Here is a 23,647-nt window from a genome sequence, read left to right as displayed (position 1 = left end):
TAGCTTTCCATAACCATGCAAGTCGAAGAGGTCAGCGTGCTCATCCATGTCTCCCACAACGCCGGACTGCTGCAGACGGCTATTGCAAAAAAAAACAGGGCAGGGAAAACCAGTGCCACTTTGACCAAGCAAGATAGCAACAGCAGGAAGAAACTCACCCCCGCTGTCTTGCTTGCTTGTCGTTTGCAAACTGGGCAGAGCTACATCTTGCTTGCATTGATTCACATTTGCCAGGAATAATTACTCCCGGAGCTGCTTGCATTGAAAATGGGCGTTTACCTGCTCTAGACAAACCAAGCTGAGTTTTCTAGATAAAGGCTGCCGTAACTGATAGCATTGCCCCGCCGTGAGACTCCTTTCCCTTGCAGACATAAGGCACAGCAGTGCAGGCGATAGGATGGAAATTCAACTTGAGTAGGAACAGGACGATGATTACATTGTAAACAACGAAAAAGTGCCACGTACAGAACACTTTTTTTGCGTCCAGGAAACGTGAACCCTTTACACGTCTCCTCACCTTGGTTCAGAGGCATCCCACAGCATTTCGCAGCAAGGCCTGAAGAGCTGCGAAACGCGACAGTGCCAGGCAGCAGAGCAGGCAGCTGAACCGCTTCCAAAGTGCAAAACTTGTTTACACTTAGGCGAAAATGCACTGGACCCATTTCAGCTGAATCTCCTCTGGTTTTATTGTTTTTTAGCAGATGTGGCTTTAAGCACCAGCAAAGCCCCAGCTGCAGGAACATTGCCAGTCCTCCCATGTAACGTAGGTTTTTAAATTAGCCTGATGTCAGGCATTGCTTGGATGAGGCTCGGTCGCGTGAGTCGCTCCCAGCCCGTGGGCAAAGCGCCGGCGGCTGCCAAACCTCGCTCAGCTGGAGGTGGCAGGCCGCTTGCCTCGCTTTGCAGCCGGATTGCACGGAGGGGCTGTGCCACCGCGTGCCCCCCCTGCGGCAGCCCCCGTCCCCGGCTTGGCTTGCTCCCCGCTCGCGCTGCCGCCCTCGCTGAGCCAGCGCGATAAATCAAAGACCGAGATCAGAAAGCGCTTATCTGCTTGTTATAGGATCCGTAGATAAACGTCAGAAATTAAAAAACAACAAAAAAGAACAAGGGGAAATGAAATAATCTAAAGAGCTATTTTTAATATACAGCTTTAGACCTATGCGTTGCTAAAAATGAACTGGAAGGAAGATACCTCAGGCACTTGGGGACCGAGCTCAGTAACATAATCAGAGCAAATAAAGGGTTTTCTTCACCCCGCTCCGTGGAGAAATCCCTCAGACTCGGATGTGCTCGGCATAAATAAATAAAACCGTAGGAATCAACACAGCATAGAGCACGGCTGCGATCTAGCCTCGTAAATTAGTAAACCACTGCCCCGCATACGAAATCACTGCGGGTTCTGCGCCTGATCCTGCATATATTTAACCTTCCCCATGTAAATAGTCCCCTGAAGTTAATGGAGCTGGGCTAATTTGCAATGGCGGGGGATTAAGCCGGTGGGCTCAATCATTCGTGCAGGATCAGATTGCAGCATATTGTAGTAACAGGCCTGCAGGACAACACGGAGATGTTGCCGTGCTGGAAAAAACCCGTCCCGTGGCCGTTACGTAATTCACCGCCGGCTCCGGGAGGCTTCAGGTACGCGCGGCCCCGTGTCCGCAGCCGGTGTCCTTGGGCAGAGAAATCCGGCTCCGCTTCGGCAGGGCAGCGTACCGACATTTTGTCAAACTCTGCGATGCAAAGCTCATTCGCTGCTTTTCCTGCTTCTCATTAGTGAAATGCCAACATTTTCTAGGGACCGTTTCATTAATATTATGCCGCTTACAAGCAGCCTAATTTAAATCACATTACAGATGCACCAAGCCAAAATGATCTATCCACAGCCTAAATAATAAACTGAAGTGAAAACATCCTTAGGCTGCAAGCGACTAGAACAAGCACTAATTGAAATTTATTAAGTTACATAACATTATTTATAAAAAGGAGCCCAATTGTCAAAGGCCCTAAGAGAGCTGGGACATGGGAATGTTTGTTCTCCCAGCAAAGAAAACTTAATTATGTAAGTTTATAAATTCCAGTTGCTTTGCTTGCTCTGGTCTCCTGATGTGCCTAAGGACTGTTTGAAAGGTATTTATGGGTCTCAGCTGCTGTTTTCTGGTGGTGGTTTTTAACCTCGTGCTTGCACATGCCGTCGCCATCCAGTCCCGCAGGAGAAACCCTCTCCCCGGCCTCGCCGCTGCCCCGCAGCCGGTTCCCAGCCGCCCCCAGCATCGTCCCCCCGAAACCGCCGCCGCCGGCAGCCGCAGGGCACGTCCGTCCGGGCCATCTTCTCCCGGGCACCATCGCTTTTGGCCCCAGGAAACTCGCTCATCTTGTGCTTGCTGTGATTCGCTCTGCGAGGCAGGAGGAGTGCCACTTGTTATTAAACGCACCGTATTATTTAATTTCCCGGTAATGCTGTATTCGGCCAGGGCTGCCAACTGGCCAGCGAGCTCAGAAAATATGGAAGAGAAATTGCGTATCGTCAAACCTGACTGATGAACGTCTCCTCCAGGGCTCCCGGGGAGCTCTGCTCAGACCGCTGTAGGTCTGGGTTTTATGCTGTGATTGCTGCTTTCCCCCCGTCCATCCCTGCAAAACATCGCTCCTCAAGAGTCCAAGACACTCGCTGACATCCAAAAATGTAATTTATGCAATTATCTGGTTTTATGTCTTCTCCAGTGCTGGCTCATTGCTAACGCTTTAGCTGAGGCTGAGCGGTGAGGTTCAGCTGCGGCCAGCCGCTAAGTGAATTAAAACACCGGCTCCACGTTGCTTGCGCTCAGAGGAGCTACGAATGAAGAAAAAGCCTTGGGAGAAAGACTTTATTCCTCCTCGTTCGGCTCTGGTTTGAACGTCAAGCTTTGCCTTGCTACCCTCAAAAGGAAGGCGAGAGGGCAAGACGTGGGGTTTTGACCGGACAGGGAAACCCATTTCCCCGCCTTCGCCCATCCTCTACCTCTTGGCACAACCGGCAAGGTCAAGGGCTGCGTTTTGGCCTCCGCGCTTGTTCAAACTGAACTCCGCGCGCCGCTTTCCCGGGGTTTTTTTGCATTTCAGAGATGGGTTTTAACGGGCCCCGTTCCAAGGGGAAGAACGACGGTCTGTTTTTCTGATTGCAAACCACATGAAACGTAAGGCATTAAAAAAGTCATCCGGGGCGACCGCAGAGGACTGCTGTGCTCCCGCAGCCCGAGCGGTGCCATGTGATGCCGCCTTCCCCAAAAGGCTGTCTTTGTAACCCGCTCCCTGAGCACCTTCTTGTAAATGTTTGGAATAAATGAATAAACTGTTGAAATTCCCCAGAAGGGGAAGGAAAAAGCTCAAAGAGCGCTGTGGAGTGAGCTTGAGTCAAGAGGTAAAACCTCTCCGGGATTTATGCATCTGAAAACTCGGAGTAAATATATAAATCAAGAAATCTCCTAACAAAAATGGTAACTGCTTTCTTTTATCAATAGATAGCAAAGGATTTAAAGAATCGGTGTCCAGAAGAGAAAATCTCTTAAAACATGAACCAGTTCATCCGGAGTTAAGCATAGAGGCCACCAACTACCGTGAAAACAATCAGATGAAACACAGTAAAAACACAAACAAATTCCAGCATCTACACTAGTGAAAAGGATCTATGGGAAAGGGAACCAAAAATATAGGGAAGTGTAGGAAAAAAGTATGAGATTAAATAACCGGAACAGTGGCAAAGGCTCAGAAGTAGATCAAAAATCAACATAAAATACATGCGTCTCTGCTGCTTTATGTGGCCCAAAGCTTTATGAAATATAGCGCTTGCTTGGCTTGGGTTTGGAGAAATATGGCATGCTCAAATTACTACTTTTTCCAATACTTTTTCAGTAGATGCCTAGAGAAATACTCTACAGATCAAGCAGTCCTGGAAGCAAGAGAAAAGCCAACGGCCCTAAGCGGCCTCCTTTTGCCAAGCGGAGCGGGAAGGTGCCGCGTGCCGGCTGTGCAACGCGGGAGTTAAGGCAGCAGCTCTCGCAAACGTGTTAGCGGCAGAACGTAAATTAGCAGCGCCTTGGAAAACGTCCCGGAAAACAAGAAGTGATTGAGTGAATAAACCGTGGGGCATTTTAGCAACAGGGAAGGTGCCATCTGGGAAGGAAGGCTGCAACGGTGTTTGGCTGCCCGGGTGCTCCCTGCTCCGTCCTGGGGATGCCAAAAAAAAAAAGCTTTTTGGGTTGAATCATGCGGAGTTTTGTCTGGTCGGAGCCCAGCATTGCCCCGGCCACGGATCAAGCCCTGCGAGTGCCCAGAGGGGCAGGAAAGGTCACAAAATCCACGAAAAAGTGCGGCAGGCTTGACTGGCGGCCGGGTGCCCGCTGCCGCAGGAAGAGGAGGAGGAGGAGGAGGAGGAGGAGGAAGGCTGGCCGGCATGGCTCCACAGGTGGGCACGGGAGCATGCCATGGGTCCTAAATCAGGATGAGGCCCCCGCAGCCTTTTCATTTGGTCAACACTACACGTTTTTCTTTTCGTTTTTTTGTCGTTTTTGCAAGATGGTTGACCAAGCTCCACAAGTAATAAAAAAAGGAGCATTAGGTAGAAGAAACTTCAGGGGAGGGGGTGCTGGGAAGGGGAGAGAAGCAGCTGCCCGTGGAAACATGCCCCTTTTTAACGTCTCCCCTCTTTGAGGGAAGCATGCAATTAATTCTTAAATGACCCCAATGGTTTTGCCTCAGCATCCTTGCCTGGTTAGCCATTTCACGTATTTATTATTCTTTGCATGAAATAATACTTCCTGACATCTGTTCCCAGTTTGTTTCTCTTTAATTTCCATTTATAGCATATTTTCCTATCCTCTGTCCATGTTAAAATAAAACAATAAGTATCTTTGACACGGTGCGAGTTACTTAAGATCATGATCCTTCCCCGACCTTGATTTTCTTTTTTTGTTTTAAAACACGCTCTAAAATGCAGAAATAACATGGTAATGAACTTTGACGAAGAGGCAAGTGTGGAAAGCTCAGAGGATCACCAACATCTCAGCACTTCCCGCCCGCGCTGGCAGCCCAGGCACCGCGGTGAGACCTGGGGCTGGTGGTCACCGTCCAGCCCCATTCCGACAAGTATCAGCTGCAGCCAAATCCTCAGGCGCTGAAAAGTCCTCGCTTTATTTATTTTTAAATAAAAGTCTGAGTCTTTGGGTGCATAGCGTCATACTGCCTTTGCAGTTATGAAAGGCAGAAACATACAGTTTTTGGGTTTTTTTTTTTTAATGGAAACAGAGGTTACCACTCAGTCACTGAACTCCAGCAGCTGGGGTTTTCCAAAGGACACCAGCGTGGTGGAAGTGGTGCGTTCGGGACACGCGGGATACCTACCGCCTCCAAATACCTGCTCACTGGAGCTGCCCCCGAATGGGAGCTGCTGGCTTCTTCCCAGGCTGAAGCAGCTGTCAGCCTCGGTGCAGAAGGCACTTTCCCTCCCCTCCTCTCCCCCGGGGCTCCAGGAGGGCCGGTATCGGCCCCGCGCCACCCTCCACGTTTCTCCGCAGCACTGAAAAGCCGTGGAAGGACAGCAAAACTGTGACCAGGGGGATCCCTGTCTTCACCTCTGCACAGCAGTGATCTCGAGGGGGTGAGCCTCCATCCCACCTGCGCTTGGACTTCCCAAAGCTTGGACTTCCCAAAGCTTGGACTACCCAAAGCGCAGCAGGTACAGACCCCCTTCCTGCCCCCCTCGCCGACAGCGTGCAGGGACTTGGCAGAGGCACAAGTGGCAAAAAGGAGACCAAGAGGTCAGGACAGGGGAAGGCAAGGAGACGGGGGGGTACGGCCCTCCCACAAAACGAGAGGGGAAAACCAGGCGGCCGTAAGGACGAGGCGGTGGTGGGACGGGAACAGAAAAGAAAATGCTAATTCCAGACGCAGTGATGCAAACTGTTTTAGGTGATGCTCTACCTTCCCGTGGGGCAGATGGGCTCTTTCCTCATTCTGGAGAGGGAGTTTGCTCCCAAGTACAGTCTGGCAACTCCACGAAGCCATGAAGTGTACTTTAATTACGGCACGAGAGCATTTTACGTTGCCACCTCTGTCTTGGTACGAGCCCTCAGTGTAATTTTAGCTCAGGAGGAGGCAGCTTATGGAGCTAAAATAAAACAGAAAGAATCGATGCAGCCTCCAGCCGGAGGTGAACACCCACCTTCCCTTTAGCGACAGAGCCAAAGAGCGAGTCCCCCGGCACGTGCCGGCTGCTCCGTGACCCTGCGGGGACAGTGAGGAGCAGCAGTGAGGATTACAAAGACGGACATTTGGGTCTCCCTGAACTCTCTGCACTTCATTTACTCTCCTGGGCTCCGAGGCTGATGCAGGCAAAGTCTGCGTGGGGAAGTTTGTCCCAGATAGGCTCTGTTTTGGAAGGATGAGCACGAGTCCCCTCTAGCCTGGCTGCCCCTTCTGCTCGCTTCTCCCCTGCCACAGCCGGCCAATTCGCCTTTGCTGTTCCTGCCGCCCCGTACTTGCAGCATCGAGAGGACTCAATAACTGATCGAGGGAAAAAAAGAGAAAAGCTACCCTTAAAGTCGAAGGCCTGATTATGCAAAGCTTTAGGCAGCATCAAGCGCTTTGGCAAGCAGCTCCGTTGCAGCCCTAGAGAACAGGCCTGGAGGAGGGGCAGAAGAAAGCCTCGCAGCCCAACTTAGCCCACATTTGTTTCTCAATGTGTTGTACATCTCTCCAGTTATAACCGTGCTTTAAAAAGCATTAACTATTTCATATAAAGAAACAGGAATTACGAAAAAGTACTGAGCTCATTCCTTTTTGTGAATCGCAATCGCTTTATTTGCTGCAAGAGCTAAGTGGTCTGCGTCAGCGAGGTCATGCTCTCCTCTATTTCTGACAGTTTCTTCAGCATCTGGTTCACCTTGGCCTCATCAAATTCCAGGCAGAGAAATTCAGATTCCTACAAAATAAAATTGCAAGGACATTAGTTGAGAAAGATTATTCTTCAGGAATACAAAGGGGTGGGGATAACACGTTCTGGTTTCCTGCAGATTTATGTCCCGTATCTCCTTTTTCTCCTGTTACCGCTCAGATAACCTCAGGACACCCAGAGGCTTTGTATACATCTACTGAGCAAGAACTGCCACCAAAGAGGATGCATAAAGGCTGAGCTCGGCCTCTTCCCTTTCCATGTAGGCATCAATTTGGGTTTCTCCTTAGCTGCGGACGGCTGCAAAACCTGTAGGAGTTTAATTATATCTGAGACTTCCACTTTTCTTTCCAATCTGAAGGCGGTTGGCTGATGATCCCACAAGCTGTTGCTGCAGATGCTGGGAAATGCAAAGTGGTTGGAGTCACTGCACAAAGCTTGTCGCTTATAAAAACAGACTTTATACATGGGAAAACAAGAGCCCAAAACCCAGTCTTGGCAAATGACATTCCAGTGCGGAAACTTAGGGGAGTTTTATATTACTAAAGAATTTACACTTATAAGAAAATTAGGAAGCAGCACTGATTTGCTCTGAAAAAAACCTGTCACATAAAAAAAATTGTTTTCTGGCAGGATGGATATTGGGGTATGGAAAAGAGACTAGAAAGGATTTTGTCAAGGGCCCAGAAAGTACAGAATACATGTAAAAAAATTCTTACCATATGGAACTACAAATATCAATGCAAAAAGACCTCCTGAGATCTCTAATCCATGGTCTTACCTACCGATACGCCTATAGTTAGAAAACATTTCTTACGGTGATTCTGCAAAAAGAAACGTTTTGACGTTGCCGGGTGCGTGGCTGCATACACAGCCATTCCAGCTGAAGCCCTCTCGCTGACAGAGAAACCAGTTGAAGGCATTCAAAAATGTAAGTGCGGACAGCCACTTTCCCAAGAAAGCAGAGGAGAAAGAAAGAACTTAGAAGACGCTGCAGCGAGAAGAAAAAAACAGAAAGGAAAGGAGTGGCGGTCACGAGGCTTGCAATCAGGGTGCCTCGTGCTGTTTAATGCTGATTTAAATCAAGTCAAGCATTCAAATACAAAAATGGTTCCTTTTGATATGAAGGGAGGTCTCCCTATGACAAATTGGAATAGCTTTGGCAATCTGAAATACTGACTATTGAATGTCTGTAAGTAGCACCGCTACTGCAGTGCTTATAAAAGCAGAAGGGCATCTCCAGCTCTCATTTGTTTTCCATCAGACTAAACTTTCTGTCATTATTTCGAAACACTTTCTTTTAATATAATCAGCATTTGCCAAAAAATATTGCAGCTTTCTTTCTTACACTTATGCAATTAATATACAAAGATAAAATAATCCGACAAATGCAACTTCAAAACAAAAATTTTTACTGAGTACATTTTAGAAACGCTGTATGCATTTTCCATAGGCATCAGGGATAATTTTACCTTTTACCTTCTCTCCCTCTTTTAATAAAGGATTCTTGGGCTATTAATGGTTTCTTTTTTTCTTTTTTTCCTTTTTTCCTGTTTTTGGTAAGAACCAGAACGGCAGAGGAAGTAAGGAGGTCCTTTTCTATATAATTATCACAAAAGTTGCCACCAAAAGAACGTTAACAGGAAAGGAAGGAGATGGCAGAAGGCCTTAATCAGCAAGTCAGGCACTTCGGAGGGCACAAAAAAGTGGTGCCAGGGCTTCTGCCCTGAAGGCGCATGGGCAACGACCCAGAAATCAACGCGTTGATCTCAACCTTAAAACTGAAGAGACGTAACCATCCGCTCACATCAGGATTCGCCAAGCTTTAAGAATGAAAATCTGGTAAGAAGCCAGCATCATGGCCTTGCAAACTTTTTTGTCTTCAAATATCGCTGTATCTCCCCTAACGCTAGGACCCAGGCACAGGTAAACCACCTATCATAGCTATATTGGACGAGTCCACCTTCATGAAACATTCACCCTTGCAATTACCTGCTAACTAGCAAATAAGCCAACTGGCCAAAAATGCAGCAATCAAGTTACATATTCAGTGTGCAAGTGTTTCTGATGACGAAAAGATTTACAGACTTCAGAACTTTGCTGATACTCCATTCAGTCAAAAGTTCAATAACACTCATGTATGTACCTAAATACATACCACGTAGAATATGTAGCTGACTATAGGAAAGGCCTTTGCCTGAGCAAGCAGTTATAAACAGCATCCTATGGAAAACCGTGTTACTGCGGGTTTTTTAAAGGAATCATTCGGCTCCCTAAGATTACTTGGTGCATTTGAAGCAGCATCCCAACATGGGAGCATGAAACACGAAGGATCTATAGCAATACAGACACGAAGTCTAGGACTTGGAAGCAAAGACTCTCTCACACTGGTTTTCCTGTCCTTGACAACGGTTTTTGACACGTCTTACCGAGAACACCTTGGCACCAGAGCCCACGTCTAAAATACACAACACACCTCAGCGAAGCTGAACTGCCATTAGCCAGAGCGCAGAACGAAAGCGCTTGGCCTGGGGTTTGGCAGCTTCGCTCTGCTTGGCTGTGGGCTTTCCCGCACCTTCCTGTGTGATTAAAAGTGCGCTGAAAAAATAAAAGAAAAAGCTCGGTCATATCTGCCTGAAAAAGATGCATTTGCAAACTTACAGGATTTCATAGTCAAGCACAGACAAAACCCTGAAACATCTCCCTGGACATTCCTCGATTAGTAAGAAATCCTGGAAAAGTCAAATTTCAACCAAGCGGTTATTGAATCACCCGAGGCTTTCAGGAGCATTGCACTGCCCCAGACCACACAGCCTTGCTGCGGTAAACTATTCTCCACTGAAAGAGCAAAAATTGGAAGTTTCAGCCCAAGCACACAGGCTCGGTGCAACTTCTGCGACGTACAGCTGCCAAGCCAATGCCTCCAAGCCAATGCCTCCAATCTCGCCCAGCTTCAGCACTTCTGATTTTCCCAAACTTGACCAGAAAAAGGTTTTGAGCCAGTTCTGGTGGAGGTGTTTGTGCAGGCGCCTACGGCATAAGGAAGCTTTTCTTCTCTCGGGGTTTTGCCACCTAAAAGGAGCACAAATGACACAAAAGAGCGCTCTTGCATCGCACTAAAGGGCGCATGCCACTTTGCACCAGCGTAACCCTACTTGCAAAGGGTATTTTTTTTAACCTGTAAAGTAGGTAAAACTTCCCTATGCAGTTTGCACTGTTTTTGAATAATTATCACAGCCTCGTGTGGACGCATTCGAAATGTGGCCCAGGTGGTTTGATATCAGACTTGCTTCTCAACCCCCCCCTGCCCATTGCATGCTTTCCCACCCCTCCTCCCATCTCCCCCCTGAGCCTGGGCTATAAAAAGGAGTTACAAAACAAACAGCTAAGAAATACAAGCTGCCCCCACCCATGAATCAGTTTTTTTTTTTTTTTTTTTTTTTTTTTTTTTTTAACAACAGAGAGCTGCAAAGATATTTATATGCAAGAATGTCTTTATAAACATCAGCTTTCTTGCTAACTGCTTGGAAAATACAAAGATAAGCACTGCTTTCTGTATCTCAGGAACTATACCTAGGAAGCTTAAGTGGATTTTTTAGAAAAACAACTCTCACACATTCAAAACTTTAAATGGATACCATTATAACTGAAAAATATAAATAAAAGTGCCTGAATTCGTGTATTGTTTTCTTTGTATTCGTTTTCCCTTAGTGAGGGACCTCCTACAGTGCTCAAGATCCGGGAAACGTGGCCACTGCCAGGACCGCAGCTCCAGAGGATGTGCGAAACCCGGGAAGCGGCCGGCAGCAGACTGGCTCGGGATCCGTGCACGTCCGGATCAACGCTTGCTCCTCCACCCGGGAGGTGCAATCGGCGGGGAAAGGCCAGCACCATGCCTCGTGCTCGCCCCGCCAGCGACGACGAAGGTTGTCCAAGGCAAATATTTGCCTGTCCAGGTGGAAACACCTTGGGCAAAGCACCGAGAGCAGGAGAACGCCTCGCAGGAGAAGGGCTGGAGAACAAAACCCGCCCAGCAGCTGAACCGGGACACCAAGGCGTCGATGCCAGCGTTAACAGCGCACCTCGTGAAGGAAGCCAATCTCTTCAGACAGCAAAAAAGCACCTGCCAGCGATGCCCAGACGCAACGAGGGTTTAGGAGCCAGCCGGGCACGGCATCGGTACGGGAAAAGCTGCTCCCTGGAGCAACGACAGTATCACGGTGCCCCAGGTCTTGCCTCTCCTCCCCATACCCATAACGCACTCACTTGCTAGAGATTCACTGTAATTTCATTGCTCTGGAAGGCATTTTATTGTCTTGGATAACGTTCTGTATTAGATTAGAAGGTTTTAAAGATCAGGCTACCCCTAGCATAAAGTAACAACTCAAATCTATGATGTCACCGGAAACCAAATTTGCCTTCAAACATTTTAAACCTCCTGGTACCTCTTGCTGGTGATTAGGAACGCACATTAATTTCTGGCCTTCCTAATTTTTTTGTCAACAAAGGCATTAAGTGGTTTTAGAAAGGTCCGGCTGATAAAACAGCTTTACATTCACAATAACGCATTTGCTTGCTAGCAAGGAAATTCTGTTATCTTTGTCAACATTTTTTGATACTGCGGTAAGCCAAGTGCTTTACTTGGAGGGTTTTTTTTTAATTAAAAGAATTGCGGAAGCCAGGATTTCAATAAAAGTTATTATCAAAAGTGCTAGAGCTCAAAAGCGTTGTCCTCTTTTGTGGATGGAAGCCCAACTATTCAGTGAAATGGGATTAAAATGAAGAGGAACTTATTTCTCCACTTATTAAATAGGATGGGTGAAGTGCTGAATCGAAGAAATTTGTCGTAACGTTTTCTACAGAAATTCATCTTGTCGCTTTCTTATAGACCCATAAGGTCCTGGAGGACAACCACGTACAGCTGTCCACCTGAGCAGTAACTCCGCAGGAAAGGCCAGAAAAGACCAAGAGCCTGCCTTTGCAGGCTTTCAGATGTAATTACGTGATTCAGAAGAAACGCAGAGCTATCTGAAGCCACGTACATCGTGAGCTAGTCAACCCTTTTCCCTCAAACAGAATTATCGCAGCCAATGTCTCATCTACAAAAATACCTTTGACTTTTATTCTAAACGCACTGAAATCACTGGCGGCTTTGCTTACCTCCAAACAGCAGGATTAGGGCTAAATCAGTGATGTATTAACGCCAGATAATATCTTAGCAACAACTCACAATGCAAGCAAATTAGGCTGCAAACAGAAAAGCCAGCTGGGGGTAAATAAAACGACGGCAGAGAAAGCCACCGCGGTGCTGCGTGGTGCAACGCGCCGGTCGCTGCGGTCTCACGCGAGCCTCAGCTTGCGGCCAGGGGCCAGCGGCAGAGACTCCTCTTCTCCAGCGACAGCCACCAGCAGAGACCAGCAGCACACGAGGCTAAGCACAAAAAGACAAAATACCAATTGCAGGGTAAATCCGTGCTTTATCTGCTGTTGTCACGTTTGCTCACAGCTGTTAAAAAGCCGCTTACCTACAGTAAATGGAAAGGTGCTGGATGTGCTCAGGTATGACCTGAAATTACATTTCCATATATTCCAGTAAAATACTGCAGAGACTACCCTGTAAGTAATACCCCAAATCACAAGGTAATATTTGATAGGAAAATGAATACCGGACAATTACCTATCTGTTAACATCTTATACCTTAGATTGAAAATTAAATCTACTTTTTAGATTAAATGGAAGGACTCCACACTTAAAACAAACTTGCACATAACTTTCCAAACGTAATTTTCTAAATGCCTCACTGCAGCATTACGGACTGGAAGCGTTGGTTCCCGTTTTGGCTCGGGGACAACAGGTAACACAAGGTAGTAACGCTTTCTTGTGGCAAGCCAGGGTTTCGGCAGGGTTAGCGATGCAGAGCGTCTTCCCCGTCCTTACGCTGTGCTCGTTGCCAGCCCAGGCAAGGAGGTGCCCTTGGTCATTTCTCAACACAACGCTGCCGTTCGACGGCTGCTCGTGCTGGGGAGAGCCGAGGCGGCTCGAAGGCAGCGCCAACGCTCTTCCGGGCTAAAGGGAAGCTGACAAACGGCCTTTGCTGCCAAAAGGTATTAAGCCTCTACTTAGTGGCTTAAGAAAACCAACCAACCCCCCAAAAAGGACCCCCAAAGTCCCCATCCTAAAAAATACAAGACAAAAAGAAAAAAAACCCAACCCAACTTCACCCAATCCAACCCAAAATCCTAGCTGGAAATTAGGTGCTTCTAAAAACAGTGCAAGGACGAGCGATGCATCTGCACTGGAAAAGGCGCATTTTAAAGTAATTTTTGCAATGATGCCTCACAGCTATCCTGCAGAAGCCTCATGACAGACTGGTCTTGTTCCTTAAGGTGGGAATTTGCTCTTGTACCATGAGAGGGCAGGAGATGAATAGATAAACCCGGGTATTGATACCTGAGCATCATTATTACTTGCTTCCAAACTTCTCCACCGAGAGCTTCTCCTCCATGCGTGCAGCACACTTTGCAAATGTGACTCACCCCAGTATTGCTACGAGGCCCAAGAGCTGCCTTGGCTATAGGTGTTGGCTTTCACTCTGTTACGCTTCCTCAGACTATGGGTTTAGACACAAAACTGTCCTAGCACCTCTCTGCCATGCACACGTCTCTGGCAGTTGCTACAGGAAAATCAAAATATAAAACGAGCTACACGTGGTCTTGCAGAGCAGCAGAGGGGAACATCATTCCCAGCACAGAGAGCCTTCTTACTGCTCTAAATTTGTTCTTCCAAGGAATGCTTGCTCATGGCGTTCTTGGTAGGACTGGGGAACAGGGAGACAGAAATGACCTACATAAGTTGTGCTAAAAAAAAAAGAGAGAGAGATAATGCTTAAGTTTCCATGACAGTGTTCTATAACGTACACAAAGATGACCCCAAAAGAAGCAAAATATTGGCTTGGAGCTCATTTTTTCTTCTTCAAGAAACAAAGTCATACCACACTGAACTGGATGATTCATGCTAAGTGGAAATATTTCTTGTTAGATGTTTACGAGAGTGATTTATTTTTGCTGCTTAAATTCTCCGATTAGGAGCACCTGGTAAGTGCTAAAAAGAGAAAAAACCTAGGCTGCCACAAACCAATGCAGCGTGCTAAAATACAAGATGTTGCATTGCACCCTCTAGCACATTGCATCAATCGTGATCCCACTGCAAACTTCAGAAGTTATTTTTAGATCCATTAATATTCTGCAAGGTACACTAGGGCGTAAGATCATGACAGCAAAGTCTAGATAATTCCAGAAAAAATGGAATGGATGGCAATACATTGATTTGATATAACCACATTTCTGACAATACTAAACTCATTATTTTTAATTAAATTCAGAGCTATTTTTGCCACAGACTTACAACCCTGACCTTCAAAAACTCCAGGGTAAAGTGCAATTCATTTCCATAATACTCTATAAAATAGAGCACATAAAATGGAGCACAAACATTTGTTATTGAAAGTGCCTTCTAATTCTTCTACATTATTTTGGTATTACATGAACCATGAATCTCTTAAGCTAATGATTATTAAATCAACACACACACAAAAGTTAACCCTCTTTCATATATTTTTTTAATTCTTTTAATGTAACATCAAGCCTATAGTATCACGGATTAAATAGAAAGGATTGTAGAAACTGGAATAATTCCAGGGGCATAAGACAAGTTCTCCGTTTGATACTGCATGGTAAATTTAATTTTATTGCTTTTATGTTATCAGCTTACTGAAAATACTCCCTCTGTCATTTTGAACCTTAAATGAAAGATGATTATTTATGGATGCAGAGATGCACATGCTTTAACCTGCTGCTGCTCATGCCTGTTCAGATGTCCACTGGCTTCTGGAGTTTTCTTAGCAGAAATTGTTACAGAAAAAATGCCATAAAATATATTTCAATCAGTAAAACTAATTAGAAGGAAGTGTACACTGAAGTTCTTACACATTTCATGCAATAAAGAATGAGAAAAGAGACAGCTTAATACTTTGATGCAAGGTTTATATACTTTATATCTGGTTATGCTGTTTTTAAACCGGTTACATTACTCCATATTGGTTCCTGTAAGCCTTCCAACTTACTTACTTTCTGTTTTTTAAACAAATCCTTTTCATTTTTATCTTTTTCATTCTCTGAACTTTTAACCTCATATAATCCCCATATCCCACTAACAGAACAAGCATCCTGCTCTATGTACTTTCCCTCTACATACTTTTATAAGGATTACTTATGCGCGTTTCCACTTAAAAAATACTATACCACAATGCAGAGTTTGATAATGAAGTGTACGTCTAACAGTTAATTATCCTGCATTTGCGATTAGTGATCTCATATATCTTTTCATTATTGAAAGAGAGCTCAGTCATAACTACTGCCTTCCAGATGTTGCTAGGACACTGTTCATTCATTATTGATTTAGATTACTGAAACCTTCGGTTGTTTTGTCAAAAATACCACAAACGTCCTCTCCGAGAGTGCACAACAACGGCCTCGGCATATTCCAAATAACCTGAACGCGGAGCCAGTTTATACGGCAAATTGTTGGGGAGAAAAGGACAGGTTATAAAAGTCACAGTTTTGCTGGTTCTCATTCCAAGGGCACTTGCACAATTAGGAAAAAAACACTGGTGTGTGTTGACAAAATGCAAACTTAATTCTCATTTACCGACGACTCTCTGCAAGATGTCACCTGTAACTTTTTATGTGCGCCTATCTGTTTGAATGTTACTTGCTAAGCTTGCTTACCTGGTTCCTCCGGGACTATTTTACAACGTCTTCAAAGAGCTGACACAGTTACTACATAAAAAGCTCTTCCAAATCTACCGAGGTCATCAGTCATCAGGAGAGGTTAAAGACTAGAACAGCCTTTACGGCACCCCCTCGCTTGAAGAGCATCATATATTTTAATGTATGCAATACGCAGAGTGTTTTGACCTCCTGTGACTGTTTCAAAGTTCAGGTCTTCTTGCACAAGTAACTGATTATAAAACTGACTTTCATGGAGAATTCCCAGTAATTTCTCCAACTCTATAGTTAACCAGATTCATCAGCGTGGAGTGATTAAAATGCACTCATAGGAATTGCTTGTAAGTAGCTTGGCATATTTTCCCCAGTCCCAAATGCCAATACTGAAAAGCAACGTTAAGGTTGCCAAGCCAAATGTCCCCATGCTAGGAAAGCTGCAGCCCTGCTCCGTCTTCATTGCATATGTTGAGTATAAATTGGGTTTCTTACAAAAGGTTCCGCAGTGGCCTCAGCGAATTGTCCAAGTGCTTCACATACATTAGTAATTTTACCTTGACAACGTTTTTATGAGGCTAGAAGATGTATTGGATTCATTTCACCATTCAGTAAACAGAAGCAAAGAGATGTTCAAACCAAAACTGTCAAGTGTATCCACAGGTTGAGATACCTATTCCCTCATTCTGCAAAAAACGTCGTGTTTTTAATAGTGCACCATAGCTTTTCGGCACAGCTCCAACAAGCTTTACTCCTAAGCATCCGGCCTCTTTGGAGATTCACACGCTTCTGCCTCAGGCAGTCAGAAAACAGGGAACATCTGGTTGGAAAAAGATTCTGAAAATCTCAGTTGTAGCCAAATTTCACCAAGCCTCACATACGAGCTCTATGGATTGAAATAAGGTAGGACATAGAATTAAACGGTACGCATGAGGCTGTCTTTTACCTTCTGGCAATGGCCTGTGCCACACCACGAGGAATCTGCTCACCAGCCTAACCCACACGTCGGGAGCTCCAGCACCCAGCGGCAATAACCTTCCCAGGCAAGGGAAAGTCCTCTTCAGAGGTGGTGTTTCAACTCGGGAACATGCTCAGTTTAGGGGAAATCCTCCAGGAACCGAGCTGCCAAACAAAATCTCCATCAAGAATGCACAAATAGGATTTTCAGAGCCTCCTAACTTTTTTAAGATTTAGGCAATTATTGTTTTTTTTAATCAGGGCATGAAGGGGCACATCCTTGATGTTGCTGTACGTCACTATTTCTAAGCTTTTCACCCCCCAAAACATGATGGCACTAGTACCTCTTCTGTGAAAACACGTTTGAGAAAAAGCAGGCAGAACATTTTTTCTTCCCAGTCTCAATCATGAAAATGTACAAACCATTTCAGGGATACACTTCACTAGGCTTCAGCCTGACATGGCAAATTTTGATGATGTAAGTCTGTCAAAGCTCAAGGCCACTAAATATAGGGTTGGGTAATCATAACTAACGGCACCACTACCACTGCTGCCTGTAATTCTCTAGATATGATGGGAGCTGTGGCAAGAGCACGAAAAGAGCTACGGTCTAACTCCCAGTGCAGAAATGACATGGGAAAGTGAGACACTTCTGTATCTAAATTGATTAAAAAGACAAAATGCAAAAACAGCCCCCCACAACTCCTCTCTGCCCCTACAAACACTGTTTTTGCACAGAAAGCACATCAAGACAGTTTATCGGTTCTTCTTGAATGGAAGTACCGTTGAAAGTGCATTTGAATTTAAGAGTCCTTTCAAACCCTAAAACAATGAGTGGAATGTTTAATCTTTAACAGAGGCATTTTTCTCCTACTGCTTGATCAGCTTTCGAGGTGAATAGGTGTAACAGCATGAAAAATAAATTGCTTCACTTGCTCAATCAGCTGATAACTTTCCTGGTAATTCCGGTATACAGCTCTGCTGGGGTCCTAGGCCAGCTGTTACGTAGAACATGCAAACGACAGGAAAAAAAAGAGGCAAAATCACCAACTGAGAACCACATTTGTCTTCTAACTGTTCTACACATAAACTCCTTTTCCTTTGCATTAAGCGAGCTGAAAAGACCTCTGTACAGATGAGTTGCAGAGAACTGGTCACCTCACGTGCCTATTGGGGAGAAAGCCCTGCTCCTTCCCTGTCCTACTGTTTCCTCCTGAAAGCACTAAAAAAAAGAGGTAATACTGATTTAGGGAACTTGCGGAGTAGAAAAAAGACTGTCCCAGGCCAACTCTTATTCAGGAAGAAGGGGGAAAAAGGTACCATGTATGCTTCAAATGCTATCTTGGAAAAAAAAGAAAACAGGTCCACTACTTGGGGCTGAAATTCGAGTTCCTGTCTTTCCGCACCCTTCCCTCCTTCCGTTCTGCTCATCACCAGCAGCAGTTTCCTCAGCGCAACACTGTCTTTGAGCAAGGCGGCAGCTGAATTTTTGCAGTCAATTCCTGGAAAGGACTGAGCGTCACTAGTGTAAACCCCATCTGGGAGCTGGTACATGAAACATTTTATGTGGAATCATATTAATTCTGCAACAAACAGCCCCCAATCATCCCAAATGCGTGCACTGGGACAGAAATCCTTGTTGTGTCATGCTGTTTCTCCTCCTTTAGAGGAAAGCTTTTGGGGATCCTGTGCAATTCCAGCATCTGTCGTAAGACTCGGATCCTAAGCCTGATGAATTCTTAGGGGAAACGGAGACTCAGATATTGTTTAAAATATACATTCGTCTTTCTCCATCTGAATGCCCTAACGCACGCCTACAGGTATCTCACAGGATTTAAGCTGTTTTAAAAGAAAAATAAAGACAGTAATACCTATAAGCTTCACTAACCTTGTGCAGAGAAGCCTATAAAGACAGCATTTAAAAAAGCCTTACTGAAGTACCTTGGTATCACTGCAAGATTTGAAGCAATGCGTGTATTCAAAAAAACTACAGAAATACACACTATTTTTGGCAGAGTATCACGTTCTCGTTTTACTTCTCAATGCCATTTTCTCCGGCTCATCTTGGCTCCCCTGCCCCTGGTGGCCTTTCCCTGGCCGGAGCTGACAAGGGTACCGGAGAAAGCACTGTCATCGTTTCGTTTGAGTGCTGCTGCATCAGCTCGTAACTAATGAAGAGCCTCTCGCTGCAACCACCGCAAGGTTACGTACTTTCCTCTAAAAGTCCCCTCTAGGGAGATGCAGGACATTACGGGGTAAACGGCCTTCCTCGGTTATGACTCTTGCCTTCCTGTGCTGATCTATATTCCTTTATTTCTAGCTTTTTGGTCAGCCGTAGTGGTTTTTGTGTGCCATGTTTTATTTGCTTGTTTTCTAAACCTGTGCACAGTTCAATCCACAGCTTTCCCTATACATGTTTTATCTCCAAATACCTAAGTTATTTGCTGTTTTTCAGTCCTGTAGCGCTGAACTGCAGCGAAAGAGTACAAAATTAGTCTAAGAAAAAGAGAGCCCTGCTGGAAGGATCTCCCACCGTCACCCAAAATTCAGCTTCGCTAGTGAGAACATTAACCAGAACTGCAACTCATACTTGTTATATTTTAACCTCCCTGTGACGTAACGTGGGAGGCATTCAGCACTACAGCAGACTCACCTTTTCAGACTCAAATTTCAATTACTTTGTGATGTTATCTACCCTTTCCTTAAGCGTACCAGAAGGCATCATATTATAACATGAAATCTTCCATGTAACTGGGACATGTTTTTTGTTATAGACCAAGACCGGAGTTTTTAAACTGTGCGTTTAGTTAACTCTTACCTACGTAAGAAAATTTCTCCAATTTTAAGTTATCTGTCTACATAATCCAACTGGTGCCAACCGTATTTCTCTCAGTTACTGCTATATTTACCGGTAGGAAAATAGGAAGGAGCTGTAGAGGTAAGGATTACTTTTATACCAACTACATACACACAGTTTAAGTATGCTGCATTTAAAAATAATCAATCACATAGTCAAAGAAAATAGTAATAACCAGAATACAGTATACCTGGCCTTTAAGAGGCCACGTGACTTCGGACCCTGGCATAGTCTGGCTGAGGCCACTATTAGTGTGCATAGTTAATAACTTGGTTAGCATCCCCCAAAGAGATCGCGTGCTCCCTCAGAGCTCTTTAATGATTTAGTTTATCTGTTATATAAAGCATTCAAGCTCTCATTACTGTCCTGCCTTAGAGTATTATACTAAATGTAAAAGCTGAGTGGAAATTAATACCATAAGACAGTTAAAGAAGTGGCCTTATTTCACAAGGCATCAGGCAATGCTGGCTCCTGTGGCTAGAAGATCTTGGCTTTTGGACTTCAAGGTGTCTTCATTAAAGACGATCATTGGTTCAGTCAAAGAAGTGACTGAAGAGCAAAAAGACTGAATCGATGCTTTGGAAAAGGGTGTGTTTGAACCCTTCTCTTCTGCTCCTTTCAGAACTGTCCGTACTTGCACCGTGGTCTAAAAGGCACCTGCACTGACTGCAACAGAAGAGCAGACGAGAGAAGAAAAGAGCACGTCGCTGAAATACCTACATGAGCGCAGCTGAAACAAAAAGTACAGCGGTGCCCAGTCCGGTTGCTGGGAATTTCACAAGTGGGTGGGTGATACGGCCCATGCAAATCCTTTCTCGGTCTGCTTCTCTGAATAGCGAGAGGCAGTGCCCTCAGAAAGTCCCATCTAAAACATGCACGGTTGCGTGCACAAAATGGTATTTTGCCATGAAGAAAGCAACTTCACAAGGGTAGCTGTCTATTTGCAGCATTTATGGCCTCACGGTGATGCCAAGCATTGATCCACGCTGGGGTACCTTAGTGCCTAGAGGGGAGCAGCATCGCAACGCCATTACAAGAATACTCTGCTAGGGGCACGCGCTGGCGAGCCATGTGAATCCAGAACGACGCACGAATATGCCACCAAACAGAGAGCTAAAAGTTACCCGAATTAGGGCAAAGTGTCCAATTAGAAAACATCCTGAAAACAGCATACCAAAAGCGTGAAAACTTGCTTGCCACTCAGCATATGCTCAGCTGGGTTTTTTATGATCCTTCTTAAAATATATATAAAAAATATATAAAATTTTGGCCAGTATGGTCTGGCCAAAACAGAAACCAGCCTTTTTTTTTTGCTCTTCTTAAGGCATTTATCCGTACCATTTCTAATGATCTGAAAACAGATCATACATGGACAAAGGGACAACTCCGAGTTACACTGCTGCTGCAAACACATACTCTCAGTAGCACCACAGAAACTATATATTTATATTTTAATAATTAGAATATGTGAACTTACAAGGGGGAAAAAAAGCAAAAGTTGAAAAGGTTTTCATTGCATTTTTGATAATTACTCAATGTTTTCTCAAATTTCTTCTAGAATGCAAACTGCTCTCTTTTGATTAGCCATGAGAAACTTCACTGTGAAAAGGAGGGCAGCCGTGTATTCACAGGCCAACCTGTTTTCCAGCCCCTCCAACGCTGTTGCTATTACTGCTCCAGAGCAGCAGGACAGACACTGCACAGGGAATTATCAGCAAGATAGTAGCTCTTGCTGAGCCCAATCGAAAGCCTGCGACAGATAGGGGAAATCTCTGCACTGACTGCACTGACCTTTGGATCAAATTCGCCGAAATATCAGCATTACGTGCAGTTGTGGAGGTAACAAAAGGAATATCTCTGTGCTGAAAAAATGAAGAAACTATAGATTTGCACTTTTTTTTTTCTTAAAGAACACAGAATATGTGCTTGGTAATATTTGCTGCATAACACGTAACTCCTCTTTTTTCAGCCACTTTCTTGTCTAAGGAGAAAAGCTAAGGCTCACAATGAAAGCTGATGCTACAGAACAAATCCTGCAAGGAGAACAGCGTGGGAGGACACTTCTGCCTGTGCAGAGTCCCACTGAAGTCAAGCAGCCTTAGGCTCTGCCCACACAGCTCTCTTTGCCTGAGTTAATATTACAACTTTGTTTTATTAAAGCTGCAATTTCAAAATTCATCCTAGAAACGAATAGAGGCAGGGGTAAAATAAGAAATCTGCATTACAGCCACTGCATCGCACATTGATTCATCTATTTAAAAGCCTAATCAGGGCAGATCAGGACACCATTTCTCAACATAAAAACAGCCTTGCCATGAAGAGTGTTTTGATACACAGCGCTTCATAGTCTTCTTGACAGGCATCATGTTGAACCACATCTTTTTTTAGAAAGAGAAAAGATTCAAAGGAAAGTTATCTAATTTTGGTTGACCCCTCATTCTGCATTCAAGGACAAGTGGTACTGAAGTAAAAATCATTTCCATAACAGAACTGCAGAGCAGTGATTTAACAATTAGGAAGTGATCGACTCAGTGTATGAAAACTGAATATAAAAATAAGCATGTGAGAACTGAAGATCCTCTTGCACAAAGAAAGGCTGCAGCTCTCCCATGCCAGATATTTAATTGGCAATTTCTTTCTCTTCTTGCCGTGAAAAAGAGAAGGAGAAGGCTACGAAATATAAAAGAACTTAAGCAGTTCTCCAAAAGAAAATGGGAGATGATGTGAATGACTCATTTAGCTTTTTGCCTCTTTGAATTAGATAATTCTCTTTTTTTTCCACACCAACAACCTTACATTTTCAGTCTGCATCCACGGGTCTGACATCAGCATTTGACAGAAGCAGCTCTGGTGTACACATTTCTCATTGGCAGAAAATGTGTTACATTACTTCTGGCTTGTTCTCCTGCATCAACAAAACTGGTGATTTGTAACTGGTTCCCCTTGACTGATATAAGGTCATTGCTCCTGCCTCAGGACCCTGGGAAATAGGACGTGTTTCCTTACCTCCATGTTCCCGGGATCAGGTTAAACGTGTTCACCCAGGGAACTGCTTCAACTTACCTGCAGGGCTACGGCCACAGCTAGTGCTAGGTGACAAATGACAGTACTCACTGCGACAGCAAGTCCTCTGAGCAAACAAGGATTTTTTGGAGACTGGCCTAACAAGCTGGACTTGCCCCCAGAAAGCACCTCGTGCTGGCCCATAATATCATGGCCATTAGGGCAGGCTGTCAACGCATGCCTTTCTTCCCCTGTCAAACGTCAAAAGATTAAACCTTCTTAATCCTTGCAAGCCTAGAGGTTCATACTCATATTTAATGTTTCTGCTACACTCTTGACCAAAAGATACAAACCAGCCAGAGAATTTGCAGACCAACTGTGCGCTGGAGTAACAAAAACATGCGTTTGGTCCTGTTTCAAGCACCTCACTTATCCATTTCATTTTAACGGTCCCTGCTTCCCGTCCTACGAAAGGGCTGGGAGGCAGCAGAGGGAGTATGGAAGGATTCGGACCATGTCGTGGGGTTGGACGGGGGGAGCAAAAAAGGACCGAGATATAAAGAAAAAATGGTTAGGGGGACAGAAAATGCCTGCCTCCCATCCCTGCCTGGATGTTTTATCATGGCTCTGCTCGCCCCGGTAATCCCAGGGCTATTACATCTTTCTCTGAGGTTGGACAACCCCAGCTCACCAAAGATTTGCAGCGGTAGTAAATAATTACGTTTTCAGGTTTATTTCCTCCCATTCTTTAAGCTTGCTAACACGAGGCTTGCTTTTATCTGTCTCCTGGACACTGCTGAACAGGGATTTCCACCAGTTGTTCAGCACTGATGCCTCTGCCTTCTCCTTCCTTCCTCCACAAGCCTCTACAGTTCACCCAGAACTCAGCCAGGTATCACCAAGTTTCAATGATTTCTTCTCACGGGCATCACTGAGCCTCCCCCCTCTAAAGATTTAAAAACTTATCATGGCTATATTAATCAGCAAAGCTGGGTTCAACTTACGCTAGCTGTTGTTTGCCTCTGTCACAAAACGGTAGTGATTAATGCTCGGGCACCTGCCAAACCGTTTTCGGGAGGAACGCGGGACTGAGCATCAGCAACGCTGCGGAGCAGGAGCGGGGC

At 45.0% G+C, this 23,647-nt stretch overlaps 1 protein-coding gene across 1 annotated transcript in view; it reads right to left on the bottom strand.

The window, feature by feature from the left end:
• Window positions 1–6,806: 6,806 nt before the first annotated feature.
• The window catches only part of COMMD1 (copper metabolism domain containing 1), an 81,802-nt gene continuing 64,961 nt past the window's right edge, over window positions 6,807–23,647 (bottom strand). The window contains exon 3 of the mRNA XM_026110528.2: window positions 6,807–6,955. Within this exon, the coding sequence (XP_025966313.2) occupies window positions 6,848–6,955 (108 nt within the window). The 3' untranslated portion in view covers window positions 6,807–6,847. The remainder of the gene's footprint in view (window positions 6,956–23,647) is intronic.

This window comes from Dromaius novaehollandiae, chromosome 3 (assembly GCF_036370855.1).
Source record: "Dromaius novaehollandiae isolate bDroNov1 chromosome 3, bDroNov1.hap1, whole genome shotgun sequence".
NCBI classification, from domain to species: domain Eukaryota; kingdom Metazoa; phylum Chordata; class Aves; order Casuariiformes; family Dromaiidae; genus Dromaius; species Dromaius novaehollandiae.
This window is presented reverse-complemented; position numbering and strand designations above follow the sequence as displayed.